The sequence below is a fragment of the Lontra canadensis genome, unplaced genomic scaffold, assembly GCF_010015895.1.
Source record: "Lontra canadensis isolate GAN:19392208 unplaced genomic scaffold, GSC_riverotter_1.0 scaffold111, whole genome shotgun sequence".
Classification (NCBI taxonomy): domain Eukaryota; kingdom Metazoa; phylum Chordata; class Mammalia; order Carnivora; family Mustelidae; genus Lontra; species Lontra canadensis.
In genome coordinates, this window is record NW_022631105.1 from 5,544,793 (window position 1) to 5,569,876 (window position 25,084).

The 25,084-nt window shown below is 59.2% G+C and overlaps 1 protein-coding gene across 3 annotated transcripts in view; it reads left to right on the forward strand.

Annotated features, from left to right (window-relative positions):
• The first annotated feature begins 504 nt into the window (after positions 1-504).
• SMARCD3 (SWI/SNF related, matrix associated, actin dependent regulator of chromatin, subfamily d, member 3) overlaps positions 505-25,084 on the forward strand; it is a 29,458-nt gene continuing 4,878 nt past the window's right edge. Inside the window, exons 1-3 of one of the 3 annotated variants that reach the window (XM_032840281.1) lie at positions 505-594; positions 2,440-2,580; positions 23,705-23,916. In XM_032840281.1, coding sequence (XP_032696172.1) covers positions 2,542-2,580; positions 23,705-23,916 — 251 coding nt within the window. In that variant the 5' untranslated portion in view covers positions 505-594; positions 2,440-2,541. Of the gene's footprint in view, positions 595-2,439; positions 2,581-20,600; positions 20,791-23,704; positions 23,917-25,084 lie in introns of those variants that run through there. The other 2 variants (XM_032840282.1, XM_032840280.1) reach the window with 2 other exon arrangements.

A 25,084-nucleotide genomic window follows, 5' to 3' on the forward strand; every position in this document is an offset into this window, starting at 1 on the left:
AGAGCTGACCCCCTACCAAATGCCAGGCCCTGTGCTAGCGGCTACTGGTGCTTTGACAGTGACTCCTGGGATACCCCATGGAGTGACCAGGGTTGACTCCTGTGACTGGATGTGGGGCAAGGGCTAGTGCGTAAAGGTAGGAGGAGGGGTCATCAGTTAGTGCCTGGTTCTGAACCTGGAGTGGAACCGTCACCCCCTCCCCCGCCCCCGTGTATGTGCAAATGTGCATGTGTGCGCGTGTGGTCTCGAGAGCAGGTACGGTCTGCGGTCACTTAGGATGCTCCGACGGTCTGTGTGGATCGGTGGGCACCTAGGGGCCCCTACAGACCTGAGCATCATATGTGTACGGGCCGAGGATCACAATGGACTTGGCCAGGGCGGGTGGCAATGCTCCCAACGTGGTGATCGCACATTCGGATGGATGGGCGACGCTGCCTGCTCTGATCCCTAACTCATTATTAAGCTCCTCGCTCTTTGCAGACGCTCCCTGCGCCTCCCCCGCTCCGGGCTGCAGCGGCGCAGGCGCCGGGCCGAGCCGAGCGCCGAGCAGGGAGCGGGCGGCTGTGCTCCGGGGCCGGGGTCCCGGGGGAGCAGGTGAGCGACCCGCGCTGCGCGGCCCCCAGGCCCTTTCGGAGACGCCGCCCGGCCGCGCTGCGCCGGCGCCCCCGCCTTCCCTGCCTGGCAGTACCCGTCCTGCCTCTGTTGGCATCATCCCTCCTTCCCCTGCCTGGCATCCCTCCTCCCCCCTCCCTGGTATCTCCTCTGCTCCCGCCTGCCTGGCATCCCTTCTCCTCCCTGCCTGGCATCCTCCTCCCCCCTGTCTGGCATCTCCCCCCGTCTGACATCCCCCTCCGCCCCCCCTGGCCTCTCCCGGCTCTCCTCCCTGCCTGGCATCTCTCTGGTCTCCCCACTGCCTGGCATCCCTCCTCCCCCCTGCCTGGCATCTTCCTTCTCACCCCTTCCTGGCACCTTCCTCTTACCTGGCACTTCCCATTACCTGGCACCCCCCCCACCGGCGCCTGGCATCTCCATCCCCTCCTCCTCTCCTGATCTCTCCCCCTCTCCTCCCTCTCTTCCTCCCCCTGCCTGGCACCTCCCCCACCCTCAGCCTGGTTCTCGCTTCCCCCTACCCCCTTTCTTGCACCCCTTCCATGACTGCCAAACTCCCATCTTACCTCCTCTCTGATACCTCCCCCTTCTCCTCTCTGCCTGGCCTCTTTCCTTCCTTCCCCTACCTGGTACCTTCCCGTCCTCCCTCCACCTGCATTTCCCCTCCTTCCTTCTGCCTGGCACTCCTCCGCCTGGTACCTTCCTCTCCTCCCTCATGTCTGGCACCTTCCCTCCTCCCCGATCGCCTACACCTACTCCTCCCCCTCGCCTGCCACCCCTCCCTGCCTAGCATGTTCCCATCCTGCTCCTGCCTGGCATCCTCTCCCTCCTACCCACTCCCCTGCCTGGCACTTCCCCTCCTTCCCTCTGCCTGGCACCTCCCCTCCTCTGCCCTGCCTAGCACCTCCCCTCCTTCCCTCTGCCTGGCACCTTCCCTCCTCTCCCCTGCCTGGACACCTCTCTCCCATTCAGGTTGTCCCTCTGTCCTCAGCCTTCCTGCAGGGCACCCCACCCCCCACCCCGTGGGCTGGTAACCTCTCTCCATTAGCGTCTTCCTCCTCTCATTGCTGGCCCCGCCCCCTCACACTTATCTGAGTAGCCTCCTGGCCAACACCGCCTACGCCTACATGTGACCCTGAACCACTCTCAGCCGCCCCCCACCCCATACCTGTAGCAACGCCTTTACCTCATCCCCCACACTCCACCTGCTCAAGGACTTGAGTTCACAATTGGGTCCTGAGGCCAGCCTGTGGCCTTGTGGCTGCTGCAGGAGGGCTGAAACTACAGGGAGGGGCAGCGAGGGGTTGGGGAGGGGGGCTGAGCATGGTGGGTGGATTGAGAACAGGCCTACTCCAGGTGGCTGCCACCCCAGGATTCCCTCGGATGTCCCTTCTGGGCTCCATGAGCCATCCAGGTCCCGTCTGGGCCTGATGGTCATGCCCAGTGCGTCTGAGGCCCAGCTCCTCCCTTCCTCCGCGTATCGCCAAGTCCCCAGACCTTGCCTCCCCTGCCAGGCCTGGGTCTTGCCTGGGTTCTCTGCTCTGTCCTTCCAGCTCAGTCCCTCAAGACCTGGTCTGTGCTGACTGCTTCCTGCTCTCACACTGCTCCCGCCCCTACCTCCCCAGGAGCCCTCTCTGGCCCTTGCCTATCCCCTCCATCCTGGTCCCTTTCCACACATCTCCTGTTTTCTTTCTCAGACCTCCTTGTCACGGAGTTTGGTCCACCCGGCCGACCCCCTCAGGCTTCCTCCCCAGCCCTCAGAAGTCCATTTGGACTCTGCCTTCGCGCCTCAGGGTCTGGCCCTCCCCTCCCACTGCCCTCTCCTTTCAGATTCTCCTCACAATGGCCCTTGGTGCTGCAGGCGCAGTGGGCTCTGGGCCCGGGCACCGAGGGGGCACTGGATGACTCCCCCGCTGCAGGACCCCGCCACCTATGACTCCAGGCCTTCAGCACCCACCCGCCGTGGTACAGGTAGGCGCTGCCCCCCCCCCCCAAATCCAGGAGCAGGAGCCCTGGGACCCCACTGAGAGGTGCTGGCTCTTGGCCTCTGGTCATACCCAAAGGCCCCCTCTGGGCATTTCTGCCCTGCCCAAGGCAGACCTACGACACTGCTTCCTATCCCCTCCCACCACTGGGGCCACCCCAGACCCTACTGACATCTTCCACCCTTGAACGGCCTCTCCTGAGGGCCCGTCTCCTCCTGGCTCCCTGGGTCCTGCCCATCAAAGCTGTTCTGAGCCAGGAACCCGGTGGGCTTGATACCAGTTTTTGGGTCAGGTGAAAAGGGCCTGGGGCTCTGGGTTATTTCATTTCCTCCCATTCTCAGACACACACCTCCCCCATCCTCACCTGCGTGTGTCCACACATGCTCGCTGCTGGCTGGGGGGACCCCGCTGATGCCCAGCACAACTTGGGTTCCCGAAACCTAACCCCAGACCTGCTTTGGCAAACTTCTAAAATCCTTCCAGAACCCAGACTGGGGTTTGTTCTCCGCGGGAAGGGGAGGTGGCCGCAGCCGGTCACGTGGCCTCGGGTGGGGTCAGCCTGGGGCTGCCCCCAGGCAGGCCTCCGACTCAGAGGCGCTCCAGGCCCATCACATGCGAGCTGGATGTTCCTGGGCCTCCTCTTGGCAAAGTACAAGGAGTGTGGCCAGGCTAGTACCACATCGGTGCCCCTGGTCCAGAAGGAAGCACCGAGGACCTGGGTGGAAAGGCTGCCTGCCTCAGAGCCCCGTTCGGCTGTGGGGAAGGGCAGGAGCCGGGTCTGAGGCCTGCCCAGCCCCATGTGTCATCCTGGCTACATCACTAGTGGGAGTCTCCTGTGACAGGCTGGGTGCTGGGGGGACTTAGTCCCTGCCCTCAGGACCCGAAGCCTGTGGGGAGCGCCCCAGTGGACCATTCAGGCCCCAGGGCTCTGAGGAGGAGGAAGGCCCCGAAAGGGGCAGCCTGCAGTGGGCTTTCAGGGGGCAGGGGCTGGGTCAAATGACGGTGGCTCTCCCGGCTTCTGCTTCCTCAGAAAGAGCAGAGGAACTCTCTTCTGCCTGGGCAGCTGGGGGAGCCCGGGGCTGTCACCTGATGCTGGCCACTGGGGGAACAGAGTCAAGCCCGTGAACAAAGGTCCTGCCTCTTCCCCACAACCTGACCACTGTCTCAGGTTAAGCATGGACCGGCTCCCCAGCTTGCAGGGGTCGGTTTTTTAACACAGAGTCCTAAACAAAAGGTGCAAGCCGGTGTACTTTCTGGGCAACTTGGAAGTTCTCAAAAGTCCTCCGGTGTCTCAGTGTGGAGACTTGCGGAGCAGTGGGGGTCCCCAGGGGGTACCCTAGAGCCGGGGTTCCCCCGCATGGTGAGTCCTTGTGAGTTGCCGCTGATTTGGGGTGCATTGAGCTGAGCCCTAAGCCGGCTCCCCAGCAGCAGGAGGTCGGTGGCCAGGTTTGATCCAGACCATGCCTGAAGGTGATCACCCCAAAGGATGGGCCGCAGGGGTGGGGAGTCTTGGCGGGGTGGTGGGGGTTGGAGGCTCTGAGGGCTTTGGGTACATCCTGATGACAGTTGGTCACAAGGTGAATGGAGGGTCGGTCCTGACACCCCCGGGGGCCTCCCCATGTGAGGGGGTAAGCGGGAAGGTGCTGGAGGAAGCTCCTGGCATTTTGTTCTGGAGCCGCATTAACATGAAATTGGGCTTCATTCACTGTGTGCAGTCCCCGGGAATGGAGCCGGCTTTGACGCTTGACGGCTGGGGCACGTGTTGTCATTTGGATGCTGACGGGCCCCGTGCTCGCGTCTAGACAGCGCGGTGGGCGCGGGCCCAGGCGTGCAGCAGCTGGAGGCTGTCTTCGCCCGGGCGCTGCCAGTGTGATTGCGAGTGAGAGCTCGTTATTAGGGAGCGTTAAGTGGTGGAGGTAATGAGCTGAAGGTGTCACCAGGAGGGGGGTCCCGGGAGGCGGTGTCAGGAGGTGTCACGAGAGAAGGCTGAGTTGCGGACGCGGGGGAGGAGTGAAGGGCCCGCAGCTTCCGCTGGATTCTGAGCCCCCGCGGATGACCGCGCCAGAGGTGGCCGCCCGCTGCCGGTGGGTACGCGGCTGAGCGACTCTGGGGGAGGCCGGGGCGGTGGCCACGGTGTCCCGGTTGGCGAGGGCTGCGCAGAGCACTGGTCACTTGCAAAGACCCTGCGGGAGACTACTTGCTCCCTTCAGCCTGGCCCACCTCCTGACCGGCTTCCCAGGCCATGAAACCAATTTCTTGGTTACCTAAACTTCCAGGAAATCTGAGCACGTGTCTTAGGAGCATGCGTCCCGCTCATGCCTTTCCTGGAATTTACAGACTTGGATCATCTCCCATGTCAGCCTTCTTTCCAGACCGAAGAACATTCTGGGGCCTGGAGCAAGGAGCAGCATACTGTGGGGAGGGGAGGAGGCAGAGACAAGAAGATGCAGGAAAGCATGCCTGGGCTCCAGCTCTCTCCAGAAAGGGTCAGAGGCACTGGCAGAGACACCTGTAGTGAGGAAGTCAGGGCACTGGGAATAAAGGGGACGGAATATATGTGGGAGCCGAGAATCACATTAGTGCACAAAACACAAGCCTGAGGTCCCAAGACCCCTTCTGCAGTGAGAAAAACGGGGCGCACGTGTCATTCACACTGCCCAGGACGCCAGACCGCTTGCTCAGAGACACTGTGATTTCGGGCCCTGTGACCCCGAGAAGTGTCTCCTGTGTGATGACGTGAGGGGGACACTGGGCGGCAGAGCTAAGCGCGGGTTTCCTAGGCCAAGGGAAAGATCCACGCGATAGTGTGCAGCCCTGTCAATGTTGCTGATCACGGTCAATGCCAAGATGTAAGTTAGAAGGTCTCGAGGAAGACTCGGACTGCCTCAGGAAGAGCCCTACAAGCTAGTATTTACGATAGTTTTGAGAACTATCAGGCGGCAGGAAGGTCTGTTTAAAATCGGGGACGAAGTAGAGTCACATTCCTGGGGAAGGGTAACATCCTCGTAGGAACGTAGAGACCTCGCCCAGCACCATGCCCAGCAGCGAGTCTGGGTAGAGGGCGGGTCCGGCCACTTGCCTTATACCTTAGTGGGGGAGCCTGCTGAGAAGCAGGCCCTCGTGTCAGGGACATCCCAGCTTCACTGCGGGGCCCACCGGGCTGGAGAAAGAAGCTTGAGCGTGAGGCTGGGATGCAGCAGGCGACCCTACACCCTAACTTGGGTTTGCTTGTCTGGGGCATGGGATCAGGTAGAGAGGGGCTCCCTCCTGCCAACAGACGCAACCCAAAGGAAAGGGCAGGCTGCAGGGGGCAGCCATGAAATCACTACCCACGAACTAGGAGAGGAACTTGTCCAGTAAATGTCAGACCCCCACCCCCGCCTGCGCCACTTCCTCAGGCGGAGAGACCCTCCCAAGGGGTGGGCGAGGTGGCAGGATTAGTCCAGAGTTTCTCTCCGGAGGAACAGAGTAGAGGGCTCCCCGTGAACACATGATGACAAGAGCATGGGGTCCCCTCCCTGGTGGGGCCGGGGCTGGCCACAGTGCTGACAGACACGCAGAAGCTCAAGCCCATTTGACCCTCCCCGATCCTTGTCTCTCCACTGGAACGATCCCCTCTTCCTTTGCTTTGACTCGATTTCCTAGACACATCTCAGTTCCATCTGCTTAAGTCTCAGTAATGCCGCTGTTGTCTCCTGCCTGGACCACGGAGGTGGCCACTGAGTGGTGCCCCACTCTCAGTCTGGGCCCCTCCTCACTGCCCCCCGCCCCCCACCCACCAGGCTTCCTGCAACACAGACCTGATCTCTTCTGTCTTCCGTTTCCTCTCAGGCTTCAAGTGCCTGTCCTCATTTGGGGCTTTCCCACATGCTGTTCCCTTGGCCTGCAACAGGCTTCCAGCTCCCTTCACCTGCCCAAATCTGCCCATCCTTCAAGTGTCGACTCAAATGCCGCTTCTTTTTTTTCTTTTTAAAATATTTTATTTATTTATTTGACAGACAGAGATCACAAGGAGGCAGAGAGGCAGGCAGAGAGAGAGGAGGAAGCAGGCTCCCTGCTGAGCAGAGAGCCCGATGCGGGGCTCGATCCCAGGACCCTGGGATCATGACCTGAGCTGAAGGCAGAGGCTTTAACCCACTGAGCCACCCAGGCGCCCCTCAAATGCTGCTTCTTCCAGGGACACTTTCTCCCACCCTGATGAGATATGAAGTCCCACCTACTTAGAGCTTGTAGCATGTACCCAAAATGTAAAGATTTCATTGTAGTGCTCCTTAAAGGCACAGGCAGCATCTGTCTTGTTCAGCACAATTCAGAAAAACATTTCGTGTATGAAGGAGGAAGGGGTGGGGCGGGCAGGAGGTGCCTCTGACAGTTGAGCTTAAGAGGACCCTGAGGGGCACCTGGGTGGCTCGGTCAGTCAGTTAAGAGTCTGACGCTTGATTTTGCTTTGGGTCATGATCTCAGGGTTGTGAGATTAAGCCCCACGTTGGGTTCTATGCTGGGTGTGGAGCCCACTCAGGATTCTCTCTCTCCCTCTCTCTACTCCTACCCTACTCTCTTGCTTGAGTGCTCTCTCTCTCTGCCAAAAAAAAAAAAAAAAAAAAAAAAAAAAAAAAAGAAGAGGACCCTGAGATCCTTCTGTATGGTTGACCTGCCCTCTCTACACCCCACAACCCAAGGGTGGGCTTTTTTCCTACCCACCTTGGCCTGCTGACACCTGAGTTGCCCTTGGCCCATGCCTGGGCAGCAGTCCCTTTGCAAAAGGACCTATTCCCCTTGTTCACAGACGCTCCTAAACAAAATTTAGTTGTTTGTTTTGTTTTGTTTTAAAGATTTATTTATTTATTTTTGAGAGCAGAAAAAGAGAGCATGCCTGGGGGAGGGGAGGCGGGAGGGGCAGCAGGAGAGAGAGACTCTCGGGCAGACTCCCCACCGAGCACAGAGCCTGACATGGGGCTCGATCCCCCCTACTCCCTGCGCTGACCCTGGGATCTTGACCTGAGCTGAAATCAAGAGTGGGAGGCTTTACCAGCTGAGCCGCCCGGGTGCCCCATCCGTAGTTGTTCTTATGGTGAGGGGAGTCTAACTTCCTGTGACCCTGCTCTTGCCCGTTGGAGTTCTAGAGAATAAACCCTTTTCTGCTTCCATGACATCTGACTGCCTCCAGACACTGGGAGGCAGTTGTCCACACTCCCTGGGTCTGCTCTCGGGAACATTTGGGTCTGGCTTCCTCAGACGTTCCTCACCTGGAGGCCTGGGCAGGCTGCTCTTGCCCTTGGTGCCCACTGGGAGAGCCAGAGGGGGGTGGGGCTGCCTGGTGCCGGCAGACAGGCTTCGGGGCTCCCCGGGCTCCGTTGGAAGGTGGGCTGTGCCCCTTAACAGCTAGGCAGACATGGGAAGAGGCACGTAGTTCTCTGAGCCTCATTGTCCCCTGTGTAAGGTGGGTCTTGATGCCCCTTCTGGAAAGATCCACAGGGATGCTAAATACTGAGCACTCAGCTCCACACCCAGCATGTGGTAAATGCCAGAGCACCCCTCGTTGGCCTGTGGGTTAAAATGTGGTGCTCGGCGTCCATGCGTCATCTGCAGACCCTGTAACCGTGTCCTCCCTGGTTCCAGGCCCAGCTTCCGTTCTCACCGCCCTTACACTGTGGGCTCATAAGGCCTGGAGTCAGCGAGCAGCCCCTGGGCTGTTCCTCCCCTCAGCTGAGAACCCCACTCTCCCTGCTCCCACGTCTTGAACTCAGGTGCAGAGTTGGGTGGTTAGGTAGAGCCCCCCACTGTCCAGCCCTCTCTCTTCCTCAGCCGTCCCCCGAGACTCCAGAGCAGCTCCCATGGGATGGAGACGAGCCAAGCAGGCCCTGGGTGGAAGGATGGCAACCAGTGTTGGCTGAGCTTATTGCAAGTTTTAGGAACTGTTTTAAGAACCTGTCATGGTTTAGCTGATTTATCCTCATCCCAAGACGATGAGGGAAATGCTAGTATTATCATCATCATTTTCAAGATGAGCAACTGAAACACAGAGAGGTTGAGTAACTTCCCAGTGGTTAATGCAAGACCCCATTTGGGGTCTGTGTACCACAACCAGCTCCCAGAGGTGTGCGGCGACCCAGACCAGATGGGCCCTCAAAGAGACAAAGCAGCTAGCCCTGGTACCCCAGCACCTAGACCCAAGGTCAAAGGCTAGTTGTCCTGGTGCTTAAAGCTCACACCACTCATTTACATTTACATTCATTGCTGGGTGCCTAGGGCTTTAGAGTTTGCAACCCCAAAATGGGGGGTGGGCACGGTAAATTGGAGAAGTCCTGCCACTTTGAAAAGGGACAGCCCCTCCCCAATTCCATCTGATTGTTTCCAAGTATATCAATAGGCTTGTGTTGCCAGATTTCCAGTTTTTTTAAGAGATTCTGGAAATCTGGCTTTTTAGGTGAAATCTCTCAATTCTTAAGATTTTAAAGTTTTGGGTTTGTTTTTTTTTTTTCTTTAAGATTTTATTTATTTGTTTGACAGAGAGAGACACAGTGAGAGAGGAAACACAAGCAGGGGAAATGGGAGAGGAAAAGCAGGCTTCCCCCTATGGGGCTCGATCCCAAGACCCAGGGATCATGATCTGAGCCAAAGGCAGATGCTTAACAACTGAGCCACCCAGGTGCCCCTTTAGGATTTTTTTTTTAAAGATTTTATTTATTTATTTGACAGAGAGAGAGATCACAAGCAGGCAGAGAGGCAGACAGAGAGAGAGGGGGAAGCAGGCTCCCCGCTGAGCAGAGAGACCAATTTGGGGCTCAATCCCAGGACTCTGAGATCATGACCTGAGCGGTAGGCAGAGGCCCAACCCACTGAGCCATCCAGGCGCCCCTCCCTTTAGGATTTTAAAAAAGTGTTTGAGAAAGACACTGTGTGGGCTACGCCAAACCTGTCGGCTTTGCAGCTTCCTCCTTGGGCTCCTCTCACGCTGTCACCCCCCACTGGTCTCCTCTTCTAGCCCTGGGGCCCAGAGCCCTAAGTCAGCGTTGCTAGCCTGGAGAGCTCGAGAGTCCCTGGTATCACTGGAGCCCAGGCTGAGAAAGACTGCATTGAGTTGGGGTCACTTTAAGCAATCTCTTGTCATCGGTGAACTTTAAACAGAGCGCAGAGTCTTGTCAAAAATTTGAGGGTCCTCCCCCAGGTAGAAACAGGGATCCCAGTGATATGCTACTAACAGGAAGGGCTGGAGGTAGAACCCCCAGTTGCAGAATCCCCCTCAAAGATTGAGTATTAAACCCAGAACAGTGGCTGGTGATGGAATTCAGGGCACTTGTGACAGTCAACAGTGGGGACTGGGCGGTGGGTGCGGGGGGGCAGGGGCACAGTTCATTGTCAAGCCGAAAATAGCAGTGACAGTTGAGATCCAAACACGGTGGTCTGAGCCCCGCCTTTGACACTAGTTCCCTGTCTGGCTCTGAGACAATCATTAACCTCGTGTTCCTCATCTTTAAAATGGGTATAGTGGGTACAGTGATATTCAGCCCTTTAACTTCTGGGATGTTCAAAGAACTGAATTAAATAATGCATACTGCACTGTTTGGTAGGCTATGAAGGCTCCGTGAAGATGTATGTGTGAATTTGGAGGTGTTTGACAAAGTCTCTCCCAATATCTTGAGCGTGACACATGAGCGTGGGCAAATGTGCGGGTAAATATTTAACAACTGGCTCTTGACAGGGTGGGAAGGGGGAGCTGAAATCTGATTTGTATTATTTGCCAATTTCCCTGGTATAAATACTCCTACCACGGCTGATTTTAAACTCCCAACGTGACACTCCAGCTCATCACTGCCTGTTACTACCATTGAGTGAATTTGCTACCAATTGAAGACTCAGCCCAAAGGTTGTAGATTGTCTGGAGAGAGGGCTTTGTCTGTCTGTCCTTTTCCGGTACGGTCAGCATGAACCTGGATGAAGGGAGAAGGTGGCGCTCATGGATCTATGAATGACTCACAGCTGGAAAGGATGGCAAATGTATCAGATAGCCGAACTGAGACTCCCAGGATCCCAAGCTAGGATAATGGGCTGATTCCTACAAGATGAAAATCAACAGGAGTAAAACTATACGTCACCTGTTCTTGCATCCAGATAGGCAGAGGGTGGGAGACACGTCTCGGCACAGTCAGAGTAGAGAGGGAATAGAGGTTTTAAATGACGGTGAGTTCAGTCAAAGTCCAAAGTAGGGTGAGTGTCTGCCCAGGAGCGACGTGCTAACTAAGCGATGGCTTCATTTGGGCCCTTAGGACTTAACGAGAACTCCTGCATGCCACCCCCATACTGTTTTGCTGTGCACAATAAGCTGGTGAGAGCGGAAGCGGCGCTGTACCCGTTTTACAGATAAACAGACTGAGGCGAAGAGGGGTTGATACAACATGGCCCTTTTGTATTCCCGTCAGTCGGTGGTGGCAGAAAGATACAAGCTCAGGAGGTCTGGCCCCCAGCCAGGCCCTGCCTTGTGCTCATAAGCACGTTGTTGTCAGCACCGTGCTTTTGGTGGTCCCAGGCAGACCGGAGGATGCGAGGGGACAGGCGGGTGGCCCTGGGACGGGCAGGCTGGTTACACGAAGACCAACACAGGAGGAGGGAAGGCAGTGTTGGGAGGTGGGTGAGTCTTCTAGGGCTTCCTTAGCAAAGGAGCCAGCTGGGGGGCTTCAAGCCTGGAAATGTATTTTCCGGAGGCTGCTGGAGGATAAGGTGTCGGCAGTGGGCTGGGTTCCTTGGGAGGTTCCTTGTGAAGGCAGATCTGCCCTGGGCCTTGCTCCTTGACTTGATGATGGCTGTCTTCCCCCAGTCACACATCTTCCCTCTGTCCCTGTGTCCTAAATTTCTCCTGTCCTAGGACAATGGTCATATTGGATTAGGGTCACCCTACTTTTAACTGCATTACCTTTGTAAAGACCCCATCTCCAAGTAAGAACACGTTCTGAGGGAGGGGGTTTGGGACTTCACCAAACAAGTTCAGTGGGGGGTGGGGGGAGACACAATTCCACGTGTGCCAGGGGGACGATGATGGTGGCCTTTGGGATCTGAGCCCTGACTCATGGAGGAGCAAGAAGATAAGCTCTAGGCAACTAGAACGTCTAGGAGGTGACCCAGGCTCATGCGCACCGCAGGAAAGACCGAGGTCCTCTCTTTCCCTTGGCCTCTGGAACAGCAGCCGCTCACCCGGCTGTAGCTTTCCCCACATGGGGCTGCGCGGAGCCAGCAGCACTTGGCGCTGAGTGGTCACACAATAGGTGCTCACTAAACGTGTGGCAGGACAGCAGAGGAGGAAGGGGACAGGTGCGGGGGGGGAGGCCCAGCTTCTCCAGATGCCTCAGCCCCAGCTTCTGAACCTCAGCTTCTCCTGGCCTGGCGGTTGCCCTGATGGATCCTTAGGTGTGAGTCTGTGGGCCTTGGTGCTTTTGGTGGCTTCTGAATGTCCCCCTCCCACCTTTCCTGCAGTCCTTACTACGTTTCTGGGCCGGACACATGAGCTTCCCCTGTAGGACCCGTCCTGCATATCAATGCCACTTCCTGAGCTCAAGGAAGCTTCCAGGAGTTGGGGTAGAACGCAGGCTCTGCATGGGCTCCCAGAGTCACCAGAATTAGCCACTGTGAATAACTGCCCAGCAGAGCCCTCAGAGGTACCTGGTGGTATTTGGGATGGTCCCGCAGTGGTGGGCCTCTGAAGGCTCCCTGTTTTCACCTGTCTCCTAGGTGGGGACTGTTGGGCAGTAGGATCAGACCCAGAGATAAGGCAGGGCAGTGAGAGCCACACCCGCAGGGTCAGAAGGGCTCAGCATCCAGGAGCTACTAATCGTGGTGAGGACTAAGTGTCTCCTCTGGTGCAGGCCCTGTCTCCAGCTTTGCACGTGCACGACTGCGCGCTAAGCCTCACATCTACCTGTGAGTCAGGTGTAGGGCTTCCTGTCTTAGGAACAGGGGAGACGAGGCTCAGACTGGTGAAGGGACTTGTGCCAAGGTAGGAGCTGAGTGTGAACCCAGGACCGTCAGACGCTAGATCAGTGGTCCTCCACCCAGGGCAATGGCATCCTCCAGGGACAAAGGACAGCGCTGGGAGATATTTTTGTTGGTCACACTGGAGGATGGGGGAGGGGGGTGGGGTGTGCTGGTCGAATTTCCTGGGTAGAGGCTGGGGATGGTATACCGACATCGCAGGATATCTGAGACAGCCCCCGCAATAAAGAATTATCCAGCCCCAGATGTCAGTGGTGCTAAGGCTGAGAAGTCCTATTCTGGAGTCTAAGCTCAGAGTCATCACACTGTGATGCCTGTAGAGACCCTACCCAGGGCAGAGGGTTCAGGACCTGGGGGAGGACAGGACCCCAGAAGAACTGGAGTGATGGTTAGGGCATTAAAGCCTCATTGTCACAGCCCTGTCCTAAGACAGACTAGGTTGCAATGGCCAAAGCAAAACCCCAGATCTGGGAGCAAGGGCAGGGGGTCAGGGCTAGCTGAAGGGCTACTGGGAGGGGACTCATTATCGGGGGGGCACCAGCTGGCATTAATTACAAAAGATTGTGGAACCAGGGGCTATGCACCCAGCAGGTCCCGAGACCATGTCTTCTATCTGCTCCCTACTGCCTCCTCCCCGACGAGTCTTCATGAGGCTTCTCGGCCATTGCCACAGCTCTTTGAGCCCAGGAGTAAAGGGTATGCTGTGTGGGGACACGGGAGAGGCTGAGCCTGGCTTTGACTGTGAGATCCTTGATCACAGACCAGCCTCGAAGATCATCTCCTCTTGATGCCACGCAATTTGGGCCCTGTTTCCCCCAAGAAACCTGCGGTCCTCTGCACACAGATGGGGCCCTCTGCCTTTGGCTCAGCTCACCTCTACCCTTCCTAAGCCAAGTCAGGTCCTCTGATTTCCCCAGGCTAAGTAAGCTCTTTGGAACTCAGCGCAGTGAGAGAAGCAATGGTATCATCTGGGAGAGGGGAAGGGCAGCAGATGTGGAAACTCACGTAGGGAGCACAGCGGGAAAGGGTGTGCTTGGAGGAGGGACAGCCGGACAGCTGGGCAGCATGTAGCCGGTGAGGCCGGTAGAACTGGGTGCTCCTGGACAGGGAGACCCCGTTAGGGGGCTTATGTGTGTCTCTCCAGTCACATTCAGGTGCCAAGTACAGGGCAGGAGTTGGTGAAGCTGGATTTGACTCTTAAGTAAGAGACTCAAGAGTATATGCAAAGAAGGTGAAATGGTGAATTTGATGTTATGTTTTATCCTAATTTAAAAAAAAAGAATCCTATGTAATGGTGTAGTTGTGATGAGGGCTATGAGTCAGAGAAATGGACCAGAAAGTTCCAGGGGAGTCACAGGCTTTGGGGATCAGGGAACGGGACCGAGGGCACTGGAAGGACAAGAGATGGTGGTCAGAGTGGGGTGCTTAAGGCTGATATCGGGGTGTGGGGCTGCAGCTGCTGGAATGACAAGGCCCAAGAAATAACTTGGAGCAAATGGCTAAGGGAAAGTGGGTGCTGTCGAGAGGAGAGGTGGCTGAGGAACCAGAGACCCGAGGTGTGGCAAGGGCCATCCACGAAGATCCCGAAAAGCAGCTAGAAGAAGATGGGTATCAGTGCCGAGGCCAGTGGCAGGGGTGCTCTGGGGAAAATAGTGCCACGGCCAGTGACAGTCCAGGGGTCAGTGGTTTCTGGAGGGGCCTTCTCTCACAAGAGGGCAATGGGCCGTCCTCAGAGGTGGCCAGGCGGATTGGAAATTTTATTTATGACAGACCACACAGGAGAAGGGTTCGGATTGGGAGATGGGAGAAGAAGGGGGACCCCCACAGAGGCTTAAGAGCTGGGGATGCAGCTAAGGGGAGTCCGGGGCTTCTGTAGGGCCGGACACATTCAGGGAGGGAGGTGCACTCAAGGCTGACCACGGGAGATACCGGTGGAGGGTCGAGCAGGAGGGGAGGGGCAGGGCGCTCTTGGCCCCCACCCAGGCAGCGGAAGAGCACCCTCAGACCCTGTGGGCGGGGCCAGCGGCCCTTGACTCACCGGGAGTTGCAGGGACCTGGAGGACAGGTCCCCGGGGGGCTTCCAGGCAGGCTTTATCTATGCATTTCCCTGCCGGCTGACATTTGGTTTGATTTCCCAGAAACATTCGTCAAGGAGATGTACGTGAATTTTTTTCCTGCCCATTTTTCTTCACTCAGGTGACATCCCAGACCTCAGAATGTAGTGGTCGGCAGAAATCCCTCTGACCACCCAGTCAGAGCACTCGCTGAGGCCTCAGAAGCTTCCCAGGGGTGACATTAAGCCACCAGGAGACTGTCCCAACACTGGCCATGAGGGAGCACTGAGCTGTGGGGGAGACAGGAGAGGAAGGGCCTCCAAGGCGCTGGGATGGGGCTTCTTTCTGCTGAGAGAAGGAGGGGCAGGGCCTGGGAGCTGTGGGGTGCAGGCCGGACCCGAGGGCATTGTGGGGTGGGTGGGTTTCCTGGGCCCTGGCTTGGGGGGGTGGGGGGGAACAGCTAGGAGGCTGGTAGAGGGAGGTAGGCGGTGGGAAGGAGAGGTTTGCTTTTCCTTGGTCTTGACAGTGTGTGGTGGCTGACACCAGGGAGCCCTTATTTTTGCCCCTGCAGCTAGCTAGACAGGCCAGTGTTGGTCCAGAGGTAGATGGGTGGGGAGCAAAGATGGTTCTATGGACAGATGGTTCTGTGGACAAAGATGGTTCCCTGCCCCTGCACCAGGCCGAGCTGTGCCCCGTGTCCCATCCCCTAGGCTGCAGGACAGGAGCTGGGACAGTGAGAGCACCCCTCAGGATCCCGTATAAACACCTCCCCACTGACCAACCCCATCCCAGCCAGAATGGGGAGCAGGTGGCTTGTTGTAAGCTGTCGGGCTTGGATTGCTAGAAGGAACCATCATTAATGATGGTCATGAGGGGAGAATGCAGAGCTGCTGCCAATCCAAAATGCGCCTCCCCTCTGGGCTGGTGGGTGCTCAGGCCCCCGGTGAGCTGACATTTGCAGGTATCGTGGGCGTGTGAGCCGGTGGTGAGGGGCAGGGAGGGGGCACAGAGCACCCCCGTAGACTGGAGAGCCTCCCCCCCAGAACAAGAGAGGAAGGATTAACTCATTCCACTAGCCTTTAGCGTACACGTGCTTATTGAGCAGGACCCTGGGGACCCCAAGGCAACGCCTTGCCCTGCTCCCAGGAGGCTGACTGCACAGTGGTGAAGCCTTACCGGAAGCTCGAGTGACAAGGACCAGGCTTCACTTCCGGTTGGCAGCACCCCTTAAACAGTGTGGGCCCATCTCTCTATGTCTCGGTCTCCCTCTCTTCCCATCTCGCCTGCCTTGGTTCCTGTCTCTGTCTCATGGAATCCTTGGATTTCAGGGCAGGAAGGCCCTAGGAATCATCCGGCTATCCCCCTCCCATTACTCCTGAGAAAGCCAAGGGGCGGGGACATACAGTGACTTGCCCAAGGTCACACAGTTATTTTTGATGTCCTAGTTTATCTTTGTGTTTTGCTTCTTTCTATCATATTTGTCTTTCTTGTGTGTGTTTGCAAAACTGACACAGAAAGGTGAAGTCACACAAAAAAACAGACGACCCCCCCCCGCCTCGGCTAGTAGCAGAAGGTGTCCAGGTACAGAAACATTCTCCCACAAAAAGGGAGGCACCCCCCTCTGCTCTGGCCTGGGAAGAGTAGTGGGGGGAGCCAGGAGGAGGAGGATTGTGCCATGATGTCCCAGGCCTGCCAGTGTCCTGTCTGCTGCCTGGAGGAAGCCCCTCACCAGAGGCTGGGGAGAGTGAAGGTTCGGATTCCCTTCCACCCACCTCTGGGGACTGGGCCTGGCCCCAAGGTCTAGCTGGGGTTCCCTGGGGGCCTGGGATTTAGGCCAGGTGGGTAGGCTGAGTCAGAACTGCTTCTGGGACCCCCACCCCCTGCCACGCATGCCTTGGGGTTTAGTGACCAGAGGAGAAGTTGGGCGCTGAGTTCAGCGATGAACCAGAAGGCGGAAATCAGGGGTCCTCAGCCGGAGAGCTCCAGCTGGTCTCACTAGTCTCTCTGTGTCTCTGTGTCTCTCTCTCTCTCTCACCCACACACACACACACACGCTGACACACCAATCAGTGAGGGTAATTTCATTTCGCTAAGGAAAGCTTTATTGCTGGGGGTATACGGAAAAGGGGGCAGCGGAAAGAGGTCTCTCCCTTCAGTCTGGTTTCCTTTGTTCCTCCCTCGCCTTCCTCCCTCTCCCCTTCCCAGCTTCCCTCCTCTCCTCTAGCCTCCTTCTTCCATTCTCCCTCCCCGGCCCCTCCTCCCCCATCCCCCAGAGCTGGGTCCCCGCGACAGGACCTCCACTGAAGGCGGGGAGGTGGGGGTGGGTGGGGACCGCGGGCTCCGGCCTCAGCCTCGATGGCCATCTTCCCGCAGGGAAGGAGTTAAGTCTCTCCGCTGCATCCCTCCTCCCTCCTCTGCCTCCCCCGCCGCCACTGAGTCCTGCAGCTAGGCCCAGGGCTGACCTTCACCGGGAGGGAGGCCGCAGTGCGCATGCCCGGGCCGGCTGCCGTCCGGCTCCAGCCGCAGCCCCGGCCCCCGGCGGGCGAGGGCGAGGGAGGGCGGCCGCGGGCCGGGACGTGCCCCTCGCGCCCGGCCGCCCTCCGCTCCCGCGCGGTGGTGGGGATGGGGGGGGGGCGCGGGGGACGCCGAGCCCGTCCCGCCGGCCGCGGCGCATCTCTCCCTGAGCGGGGAGAGGCGCTTTGCCATTTGGTGCTGGTGGTGCTTCGGAGGGAAGGAGAGATGGGGGGACGGCAGGGGGGACTCCGGCTCCGAGCCGCAGGGCGGCCGCCCTCTGCCCGGACACGCGCACGGTCTGCCCGGAGCACGGCCTGGGCAGGTCGGCCGGGGCTAAGGGCCCAGCTGGGCTGGGAGGAGGGTCCCCCGCCAGCTGGAAGCGGGGCTTTCCCTGGGCCTCCACCCCACCCCGGGTCGGGCCGGCGCCTGTGGCAGCAGCACTGCCGGGCGCTCTTCTGGGGCTGAGCCACTGGGGATCCTGGTGTTTGTGAGGTGGGAGTCCCGGCTCGGGGTGCCCACTCCTGCGCCTCTGCTTTCTGGTCTGAAGGCCCCCCTCCCGCCCCGTGTCTGCACATGTCGGGTTGCCCCTTTAGAGGCAACAAGGAGATGTGCCTGCTGGTGCCTTGTCAGTCGCACATTGTGGGTGGGATGTGGGGCTGGTGGGGATGGGCCAGTGCATGCAAATCCCTGTGGCTCCTTGTCCCTCCGGCCTTTGCACTGGTGTGTGTGCCTGAGGGCCATTCGTGCATTATGGATCCGTAAAGATGTCTCCCAGAGAAGTGGCTGGGAGGTGGGGGGAGGCCCCCCAGGCTCAGGCTCCAAGGCTCCAAGGCTCCGAGCGAGGCTCAGGCTCCGGTGGCCCAGGAGGGAGTGAGCTGTGGTCTTGAGTGATGCTCACCAGCTCCCTGGGTATCACCAGAGCCTTTGGTCCAACTACCTCCTGCAATCTCCTCCCCACCAGGACCAGCCCCTCAGGAATTCGCGGTATCCCCACTGCCCTTCACCGCACTTCCTCAAACTTGCTGTCTTCTTTACCCGAAAGGCCTCTTCGAGAATTGAGAACTCTGAGCTTTACACAAAGCCTAAACGTGTCTGCCCCTGCCCCAGCCCCCCAGAACCTATAAGGTCCGTGGTTTCACACATGTCCATGCTAGAAGCACCCACCATGGGTGGGGATGCCCATAGCGACTCACGCCTTCAGGTAAGTGGCAGAGTATGAGCTCTATCCGCTGGCCCACTGAGCTTTGGGTGGTGGCGTTTGATCATAAGTCCCCGTGTCCCAGGATGGGGGATGGGGTGGGGAGGACAGTGGGGCTTAAAAGACCAGTTCCTGATGTCAGGGGGCCACATTTAGGAAATCAAACTTAACATCTCAGACACTCGTCAGGCAAGTGCCAACTCGTGGCGTAGATGGCAATGCGTATTCAAAGAAGAGAAAAAGTTGGTGCACAGGAGTGGAATTGGGGAGGGCTTCCTGGAGGCGGTGGGGCCCACACTAGGCTTTAAAGGATGAATGTGATCTGGATAGGCAGATGAGCAGTAGTAGAGGGATTCCAGGCACAAGAATAGTGGGAGCAGAGGCTTAGACATGGGAATGAGTGAGGGATTTTGGAGGTTAGCAGACAGACTGGAGGTAACCTCCCCCAGGTCACCAGTGGCCACCTTCATGGCCTATGGCAGCCACCCACCCGTTCCCACCCTGCCAGGACCCAGTTTCTGCATGGGGAAATGTGGGGGGAAGCTGGGTAGAGATCTGGTAGAAAGGGGACCTCTGGGTTCCTTGCTAAGCCAGCAGAAAAAGAGGGTTATCCTGGGCCACTCTGGCCTTGCGGAGGACTGAGAGCGGGCACCCACCTGCATGGAGACAGCACAGCAAGGGCCCAAGGAAGTCAGGCTGTAGGCAAAAGGACTCTCCGGGCAGAACACTGCCTTGGTTCTTTGTCTGCCCTCTGAAGGCATGCTGGAGGGGTTCCCCAGTGCAATTCTGGGTCTTTAAGGTGTAACTGCAAATAAGTTTTCCAACAAATTCCCCCAGGCATTGCCCCGCCCTCACCCGGATGCCGACAGCGAAACCCCAGGAGGCACGTAAAACTTGACCCACTCTCCTCTTCCCAAAGCCCTTGGGCTCTTCCTCCAGAAGGAGGAGAGAGGAGAGGGGTGTGGCCTTGGGGTGCGGGGGGCGGGGGGGACTGGGTGGCGCTATGGTTCCCAGCCTGGGGATCTCAGGATTTGCCCCTCCTGTTTCCTGTCCCTCCTTCACCCCAGGGACTGCCAGCTCCCTCCACACTGCCTCTTCTGGGGCTCCCTCACAAACCCACACTTAACCCTGATTTCTTTGGAGTCTGGAGGCTGGCCCTCCCGTACCCAGCAGCCCCAGCACCTCTGGGTCCCCTACCACACCCCTCCCATGCCCCGTTCCAAAGCCATGAGGCTCTGCCCGCCTCGCTGCCTCTGCCCATCCGCCCAGGCACCCACCCTAGCCCCTCGCCTTCCCTCACATTTTCTCTTCCTGTTCTCAGGAGTCGGGTCCACGCCTCTTTTCCGAAATACTTCCCCTCTTGCCCTCACTTTCTCACATAGAGACAAACAAAGACTCCCATACCCAGAAATAGACTCACAGGGAGCTGGAAGACACACACAGGCCGTGTCCTGCCACACACGCACTCGCCGGCGCGCACTCGCACCGGGGCTCCGGTGGAGGGAGGCACACAGAGAAGGCGTTTGTCCGTGCACGCACACAAACACCCACACCCACGGCCACCGAGCCGTGCCCACACAAGGGCGCAAACCCACACGGCGGCCGAGACAAGGGCGCACACATCTGCGGACGCGAGGGGACACCGCCTCCCCAGGCACACCCACCGCGGCCGGCCTGGTGCAGGAGGAAGGCCTCCTCCGGGCTCGCTCCCCCCGGATTCCTTCCAGCGAATGTTTCCCTACTTGGCCTGCCCGGTCTCAGGGGAAAGGGCCTCAGAAATGCGGCAGGAGCCACTTGGGGGACAGTTGGAACTGACTGTTCCCTGCCTGGCCCTGCCGGCGAATTCCCTAACCGAGAAACTATTTGTGGCGAGAGCCCGGGTGGCCGGCGAGCCCCCCGCCGCCTCCCCTCGCGTCCCCTCCCCGCGCCGCCTCCCCGCGGCCCTCCGGCGGCCTCGGGCTGCAGCGCCGCTGCCCAGCGCCCCGGAGCCGGGCTTGCCGGCGAGCCTCGCCGCTTATCTGCGCTGTTTGGACAGCGAGGGCTGGAAAGGCAGGCGTTTGTGTCCCCGCCGAGTCAACAGGCAGACCCCGGGCCGCCGGACTATTTCTGTCTTATCAGTGCAGGAATGCGGCAGCCGCGGCGGCGGCGGCGGCGGCGGCGGCGGCGGCGGCGGCGGGCGGGCGGCGGCGGCGTGGGCCGTGGGCCGTCAGGGCAGCCCTGAAGGGGCCCCCTCCCCACTCCGCTCGAGTAGAAGTGTGAGAGAGCCCAGCAGGACTCAGAGGGGAGAGTTGGAGGGAAAAAAAAGGCAGAAAAGGGAAAGAAAGAGGAAGAGAGAGAGAGAGTGAGAGGAGCCGCTGAGCCCACCCCGATGGCCGCGGACGAAGTTGCCGGAGGGGCGCGCAAAGCCACGAAAAGCAAACTTTTTGAGTTTCTGGTCCATGGGGTGGTGAGTGGGGGAAAGTTAGCGGGGGAGGGTGAGCGAGCTGGCGCGGGCTGAATGGAGGGATGATCGGGAGGGGCCGGGAGGGGGCTCCCGCTCTCCCACCCTCTGGCAGGGGCGCCACGGCCCGCGGCCCAGCCCCAGGACGGTGCCGGCGCCCTGGCACCCGAACACGTCGTCGGGCGGCGGGCCGGGGATGGGTGCCCGGGCGGGGAGCGGGAGGCGTCTGCAGGGGTCCTTGTCAGGGGCTGGGGGTGGGACTTGGGGACTGTCCCCCCGCCAAGTGTGTGTGTGTAGGGGGGCGTCCCCTCTGTACCAGACGTGTTGTCTTCTGTTCTCTTCCTCGTGGGCCCAGGTGTTCCCCTGTCCTGGGGGTGGGGGTGGGGGACACGGCACGGGGTGGGCTGGGTTAGCTGCTCATCCGCTGGGACAGTGTCTCTGATTGTGTCTCCGGGAGCAAGGGGCAGGTGACCCTGCGAGCCGGAGCTCTTTGAACAGCCTCAGCATCCTGGCAGGAGGGCTCTGGGGCTTGCTGATGGCCTCTGCCAGCAGGGTCAGAGAGAGACCCTCTCTAGGGACAGGCCCCAAGTGAAGGGGTCTGAAGATCCCCTTGGCCAACTCAGCCACCAGAAGCTGATGTCCTTAAATCCTCAAAGGTGTGAAGGAAGGCCTGGAGTCAGGGACGTGAGGCCTAGGAGCCAAAGGGGCAGGGTGGCCCCTTCCTGCCAGGAGCAGACTTGGAAGGCCCACAGGGAGCCTAAGGGAGCCCAGGGTGACCTGAGGGGATGGGACCTCAGGCTGAGGCAGCAGGAGCCAGGCCGGGAGAGGCGTGAAGGGCAGCGGAATGGGAGAGGCAGGGGCTGTGGGACTTGAAATGGCTACTGGGTTCGGAGCTGGGTGCAGAGGAGGCAGTCAAGTTGACTACGGCCAAATTTGGTCGTGACCCCAAAGAAGGCACGTTCTCAGTGAGGGAGGCCCGAGTGCCTAGAATCTTGGTCCTTCGTTGAGGTGGTCCAGGTAGCTGGCACAGCCTTCTGGGGGCTCTGGAAACTTCTCTCTTGGGACCCCTTCAGCAAATCAGCAACTATTGATGGCCTTGAAAAATGGGAGAGCAGCTGACTGGGTAAAGGGGCTTCGCTGGGGCAGCTTGTCCTCCAGTCCCAGAGATTTCTGAGGCAAGTTCCCAGGGGTGCCCTTGTCAGTCAGCCAAGTTGCCTGCCCAGCCATGCTGCTTGGTGAAGTCCCTTTAAAAAGGCTCATCCAGGGGAGAAAGGGGGCTATCCACATGGGTTGGTTGGTTGGTTTATAATTTAGCCAACTTAGAGCTCCAGTTCTTGGGTGGTTGTGAGTCCCACCGCTTCACTCCCCATACCCAGTCTGTACTGTAATGGGGCCTAGGTTCCATGCTGGGCCACCACGCTGGAGATATGAGTGACAGGGTCAGGTGGGGTGGGGGAGGCAGACACATGGACGGGTGGTTTTTGCTGTGGGAGAGATGGACAGAGACAGCTGGCCCACTGGGAGTTAGGGACCTAGCGCAGGGCGAGAGCGACTGGAGGGAGAGTTGGCGGTTAGAAGGAATTCACCCAGCGCCCGCTCAGGGCTCCTCTGTGTGCCTGGGGCCATCTGCACTCTGGGAGACAAAGTGGGTAGCCTGTAAAAGGTAAAAGGGGCACAGGGGCTGTGTCCCTTGCTCCCTAATCTCCTTCCTGCTCTCTTTGTCCCCTTCACACCCACCCTCCACTTTACAGCCCCTCCGGGGGCCTTCCCCAATCCCACTTCTGGGATCTGGACAAGTGGGGTTTGGAAGTCTGTGAAACATTTCACTCAATGAATTTGCATCTCATCTACATCCCATCTGAGGTGGCAAGGGAATACACCTGCCTCATCTCGCTCTCCATGGCACCCCTTTGAGCCCTGACTTCCTACCTCGCTGGGGCAGGGTGGGAGGGAGGTGGAGGAGTTCTGTAGGATGGAACCATCTCCGGTAATGCAGGCGGACAGGAAGGGAGAGATGGATGGAGGAGGAAATGCTGCTGCCTCTGAGCTCTCCAAGCCTCTGGGCAGCCCACCTCCAGCCCAGCTGCCTCTGGTTGGTCCTGTCAGGGAATCCTGGTAGGGTGTGACCTCACTGGCTCCTGCTGCCTCCAGCCTTCACCTTAAGGGCATATTGTGTGGGGGGGTGGGCGCTAAGACGTCAAAACCCCTGGGTGTGGAGGCTTGGCATCAGCCAGAGGGGGTGTGGTTGGAGCTGAAGGGTCAAAAGCAGGGGCCCAGAGAGAAGGGCAGGTTAAGGTGGGGAGGGCAAGCGCAGGCCAGGCCAGCCCAGGAAGTGGACTTGAGAAGGCAGGAGTGGAAAGAGGGGAAGAAGTCCTCCTAGCAGAGAGCGGGGCCTCTAACCCAGGTGAAGCTGCAGAGAGCAGACGGTCCGGGCCCCTCAGGAAACGGCGGTTCAGTGCTGCCTCTGACAGGAGGCGCTGCGTGACCTTGGCTAGGTCGCTTTTCTCCTTGAGCCACGGTTGCCTCATCTGTCAAGTGGGGCGGGAAGGACCCCCTCCGTCGGTCTTGCGGAGGAACCTGGGGATGTGAACATCCTTTGAAAAGGTTGAAAGGCGCCGTTAATATTCATTTTCGCGGTACCTTCCGCAGACCCGAGGCTGGCGATGCCCGGTGCAGCTGCCTGGCTTCAGTTAGCTTCCTGCAGCGAGACGCAGAGCCCCCTCCGCGGAGCCGCGCGGTTGCGGCGCCCCTGCCCCTCCCACCCCTCGCTCACGCTGGCGGCATCGGGGTCACCGGCCGGGGGGCTTGGGGTGGGAGAGACGCGGCTCACCGCGCCTGGAACCGGGGCCCTGGTCTGACCGGCGGGCGCCTGTTTCTGCTTCACCTCCGCCCCCGCCCTCGTCCCCCCCCCCCCACCCAGCGCCCCGGGATGCCGTCTGGAGCCCGGATGCCCCACCAGGGGGCGCCCATGGGCCCCCCGGGCTCCCCGTACATGGGCAGCCCCGCCGTGCGACCCGGCCTGGCCCCCGCGGGCATGGAGCCCGCCCGCAAGCGAGCAGCGCCCCCGCCCGGCCAGAGCCAGGCCCAGAGCCAGGGCCAGCCGGTGCCCACCGCCCCCGCGCGGAGCCGCAGGTGAGTGGGGCCCAGCGCGGAGGGGGCGGGCCACGGGACCCCAGGGACGGGGTGGGTGAGGAGCGAGGCTGGAAGGAGCGAGGAAGAAGGAACGAGCGGTCCTGGGTGGGATGCCCTCTGGGGAGGTGGGCCGAGGGGGCACCGGTCTGGTTCCTTTGTGTGCCCACCGTAGAGGCTGAAGCTGCGGCCGTCGCGCCCTTCTCCTTGTCACCTGCCCCCTCCTTCTCTCCAGCCCTTGTCCCCAGGTTCTAGGAGACGCTTCTGTCTTTGGGGTGGGGGTGGGGCTGGCGGTAGGACTGAGGGCTGAGCTTTGGGGATGGTTTCCCCAAGTGTGGCTGTCCAGTGCACCGTCCTCAGTTCCCTGGCTTGACTGTTTAAAAGCCCCACTCCAGACAGTCTCAGTCTGACTCTCTGGTCAGGGGGGTGGAGCCTGCGGATTTGCCCCGTGGGTGGGTGGTCTCCTGCAGAGTCCTGCTCTCAGGCGATTCCTAGGCACGCAGAGGATGGGGAGCTGCCATAATCTGTCCTTGGGACCAGGTCTGCCCCCCCAGCCAGGAGAGGCCAGCCCATTCCCCTGTCTGAGCCAGCTGGTGACACCCCGAAAGCCCCTGCTGGTGTCTGGCAAGAGAGATGCCCCTCTGGGTTTCACTATTTAACCAAACACACATGCTTCTCTTTGCACACCAGATGGAGTCCTATAAAAAGAGTAATATGGATTTTACCTCATTATTAAATATTTTTTTACACATCAAGGAAAATTCACCATTTATAGGATTCCCAAGATGAATTCTTTTGCAAAGTGAATCATCCTTTCATACAGTAAACAAGTTCCTGATCTGTCTTGTGTAGATGGAGAGTTTCACATAGATAATTTCTTTAAAACAAATCAGACCTTTAATGAAAGGGGCTCACCTGGCCTTAGAATAGGGTCTTGGGCAGGAGGGGGCAGTGGCTGTCACCACACACGGATGGTACAGAGCCATCCTCCAGGCTGGGTTTTAATCTCAATTTGCCATGGATTTTCTGGGGGTGTTTTTTGGGAATCAGAAGCAGCTAGCAGGTCAAGAAGAGTCCCAAGTCCCAGCTGTCACCCCAAATCCAGCCTGCGGTCACACCCCACAGGAGAAGCCTCTCTCTGGACCTCTCTGGGTGTGTTTCTGGACCCTGC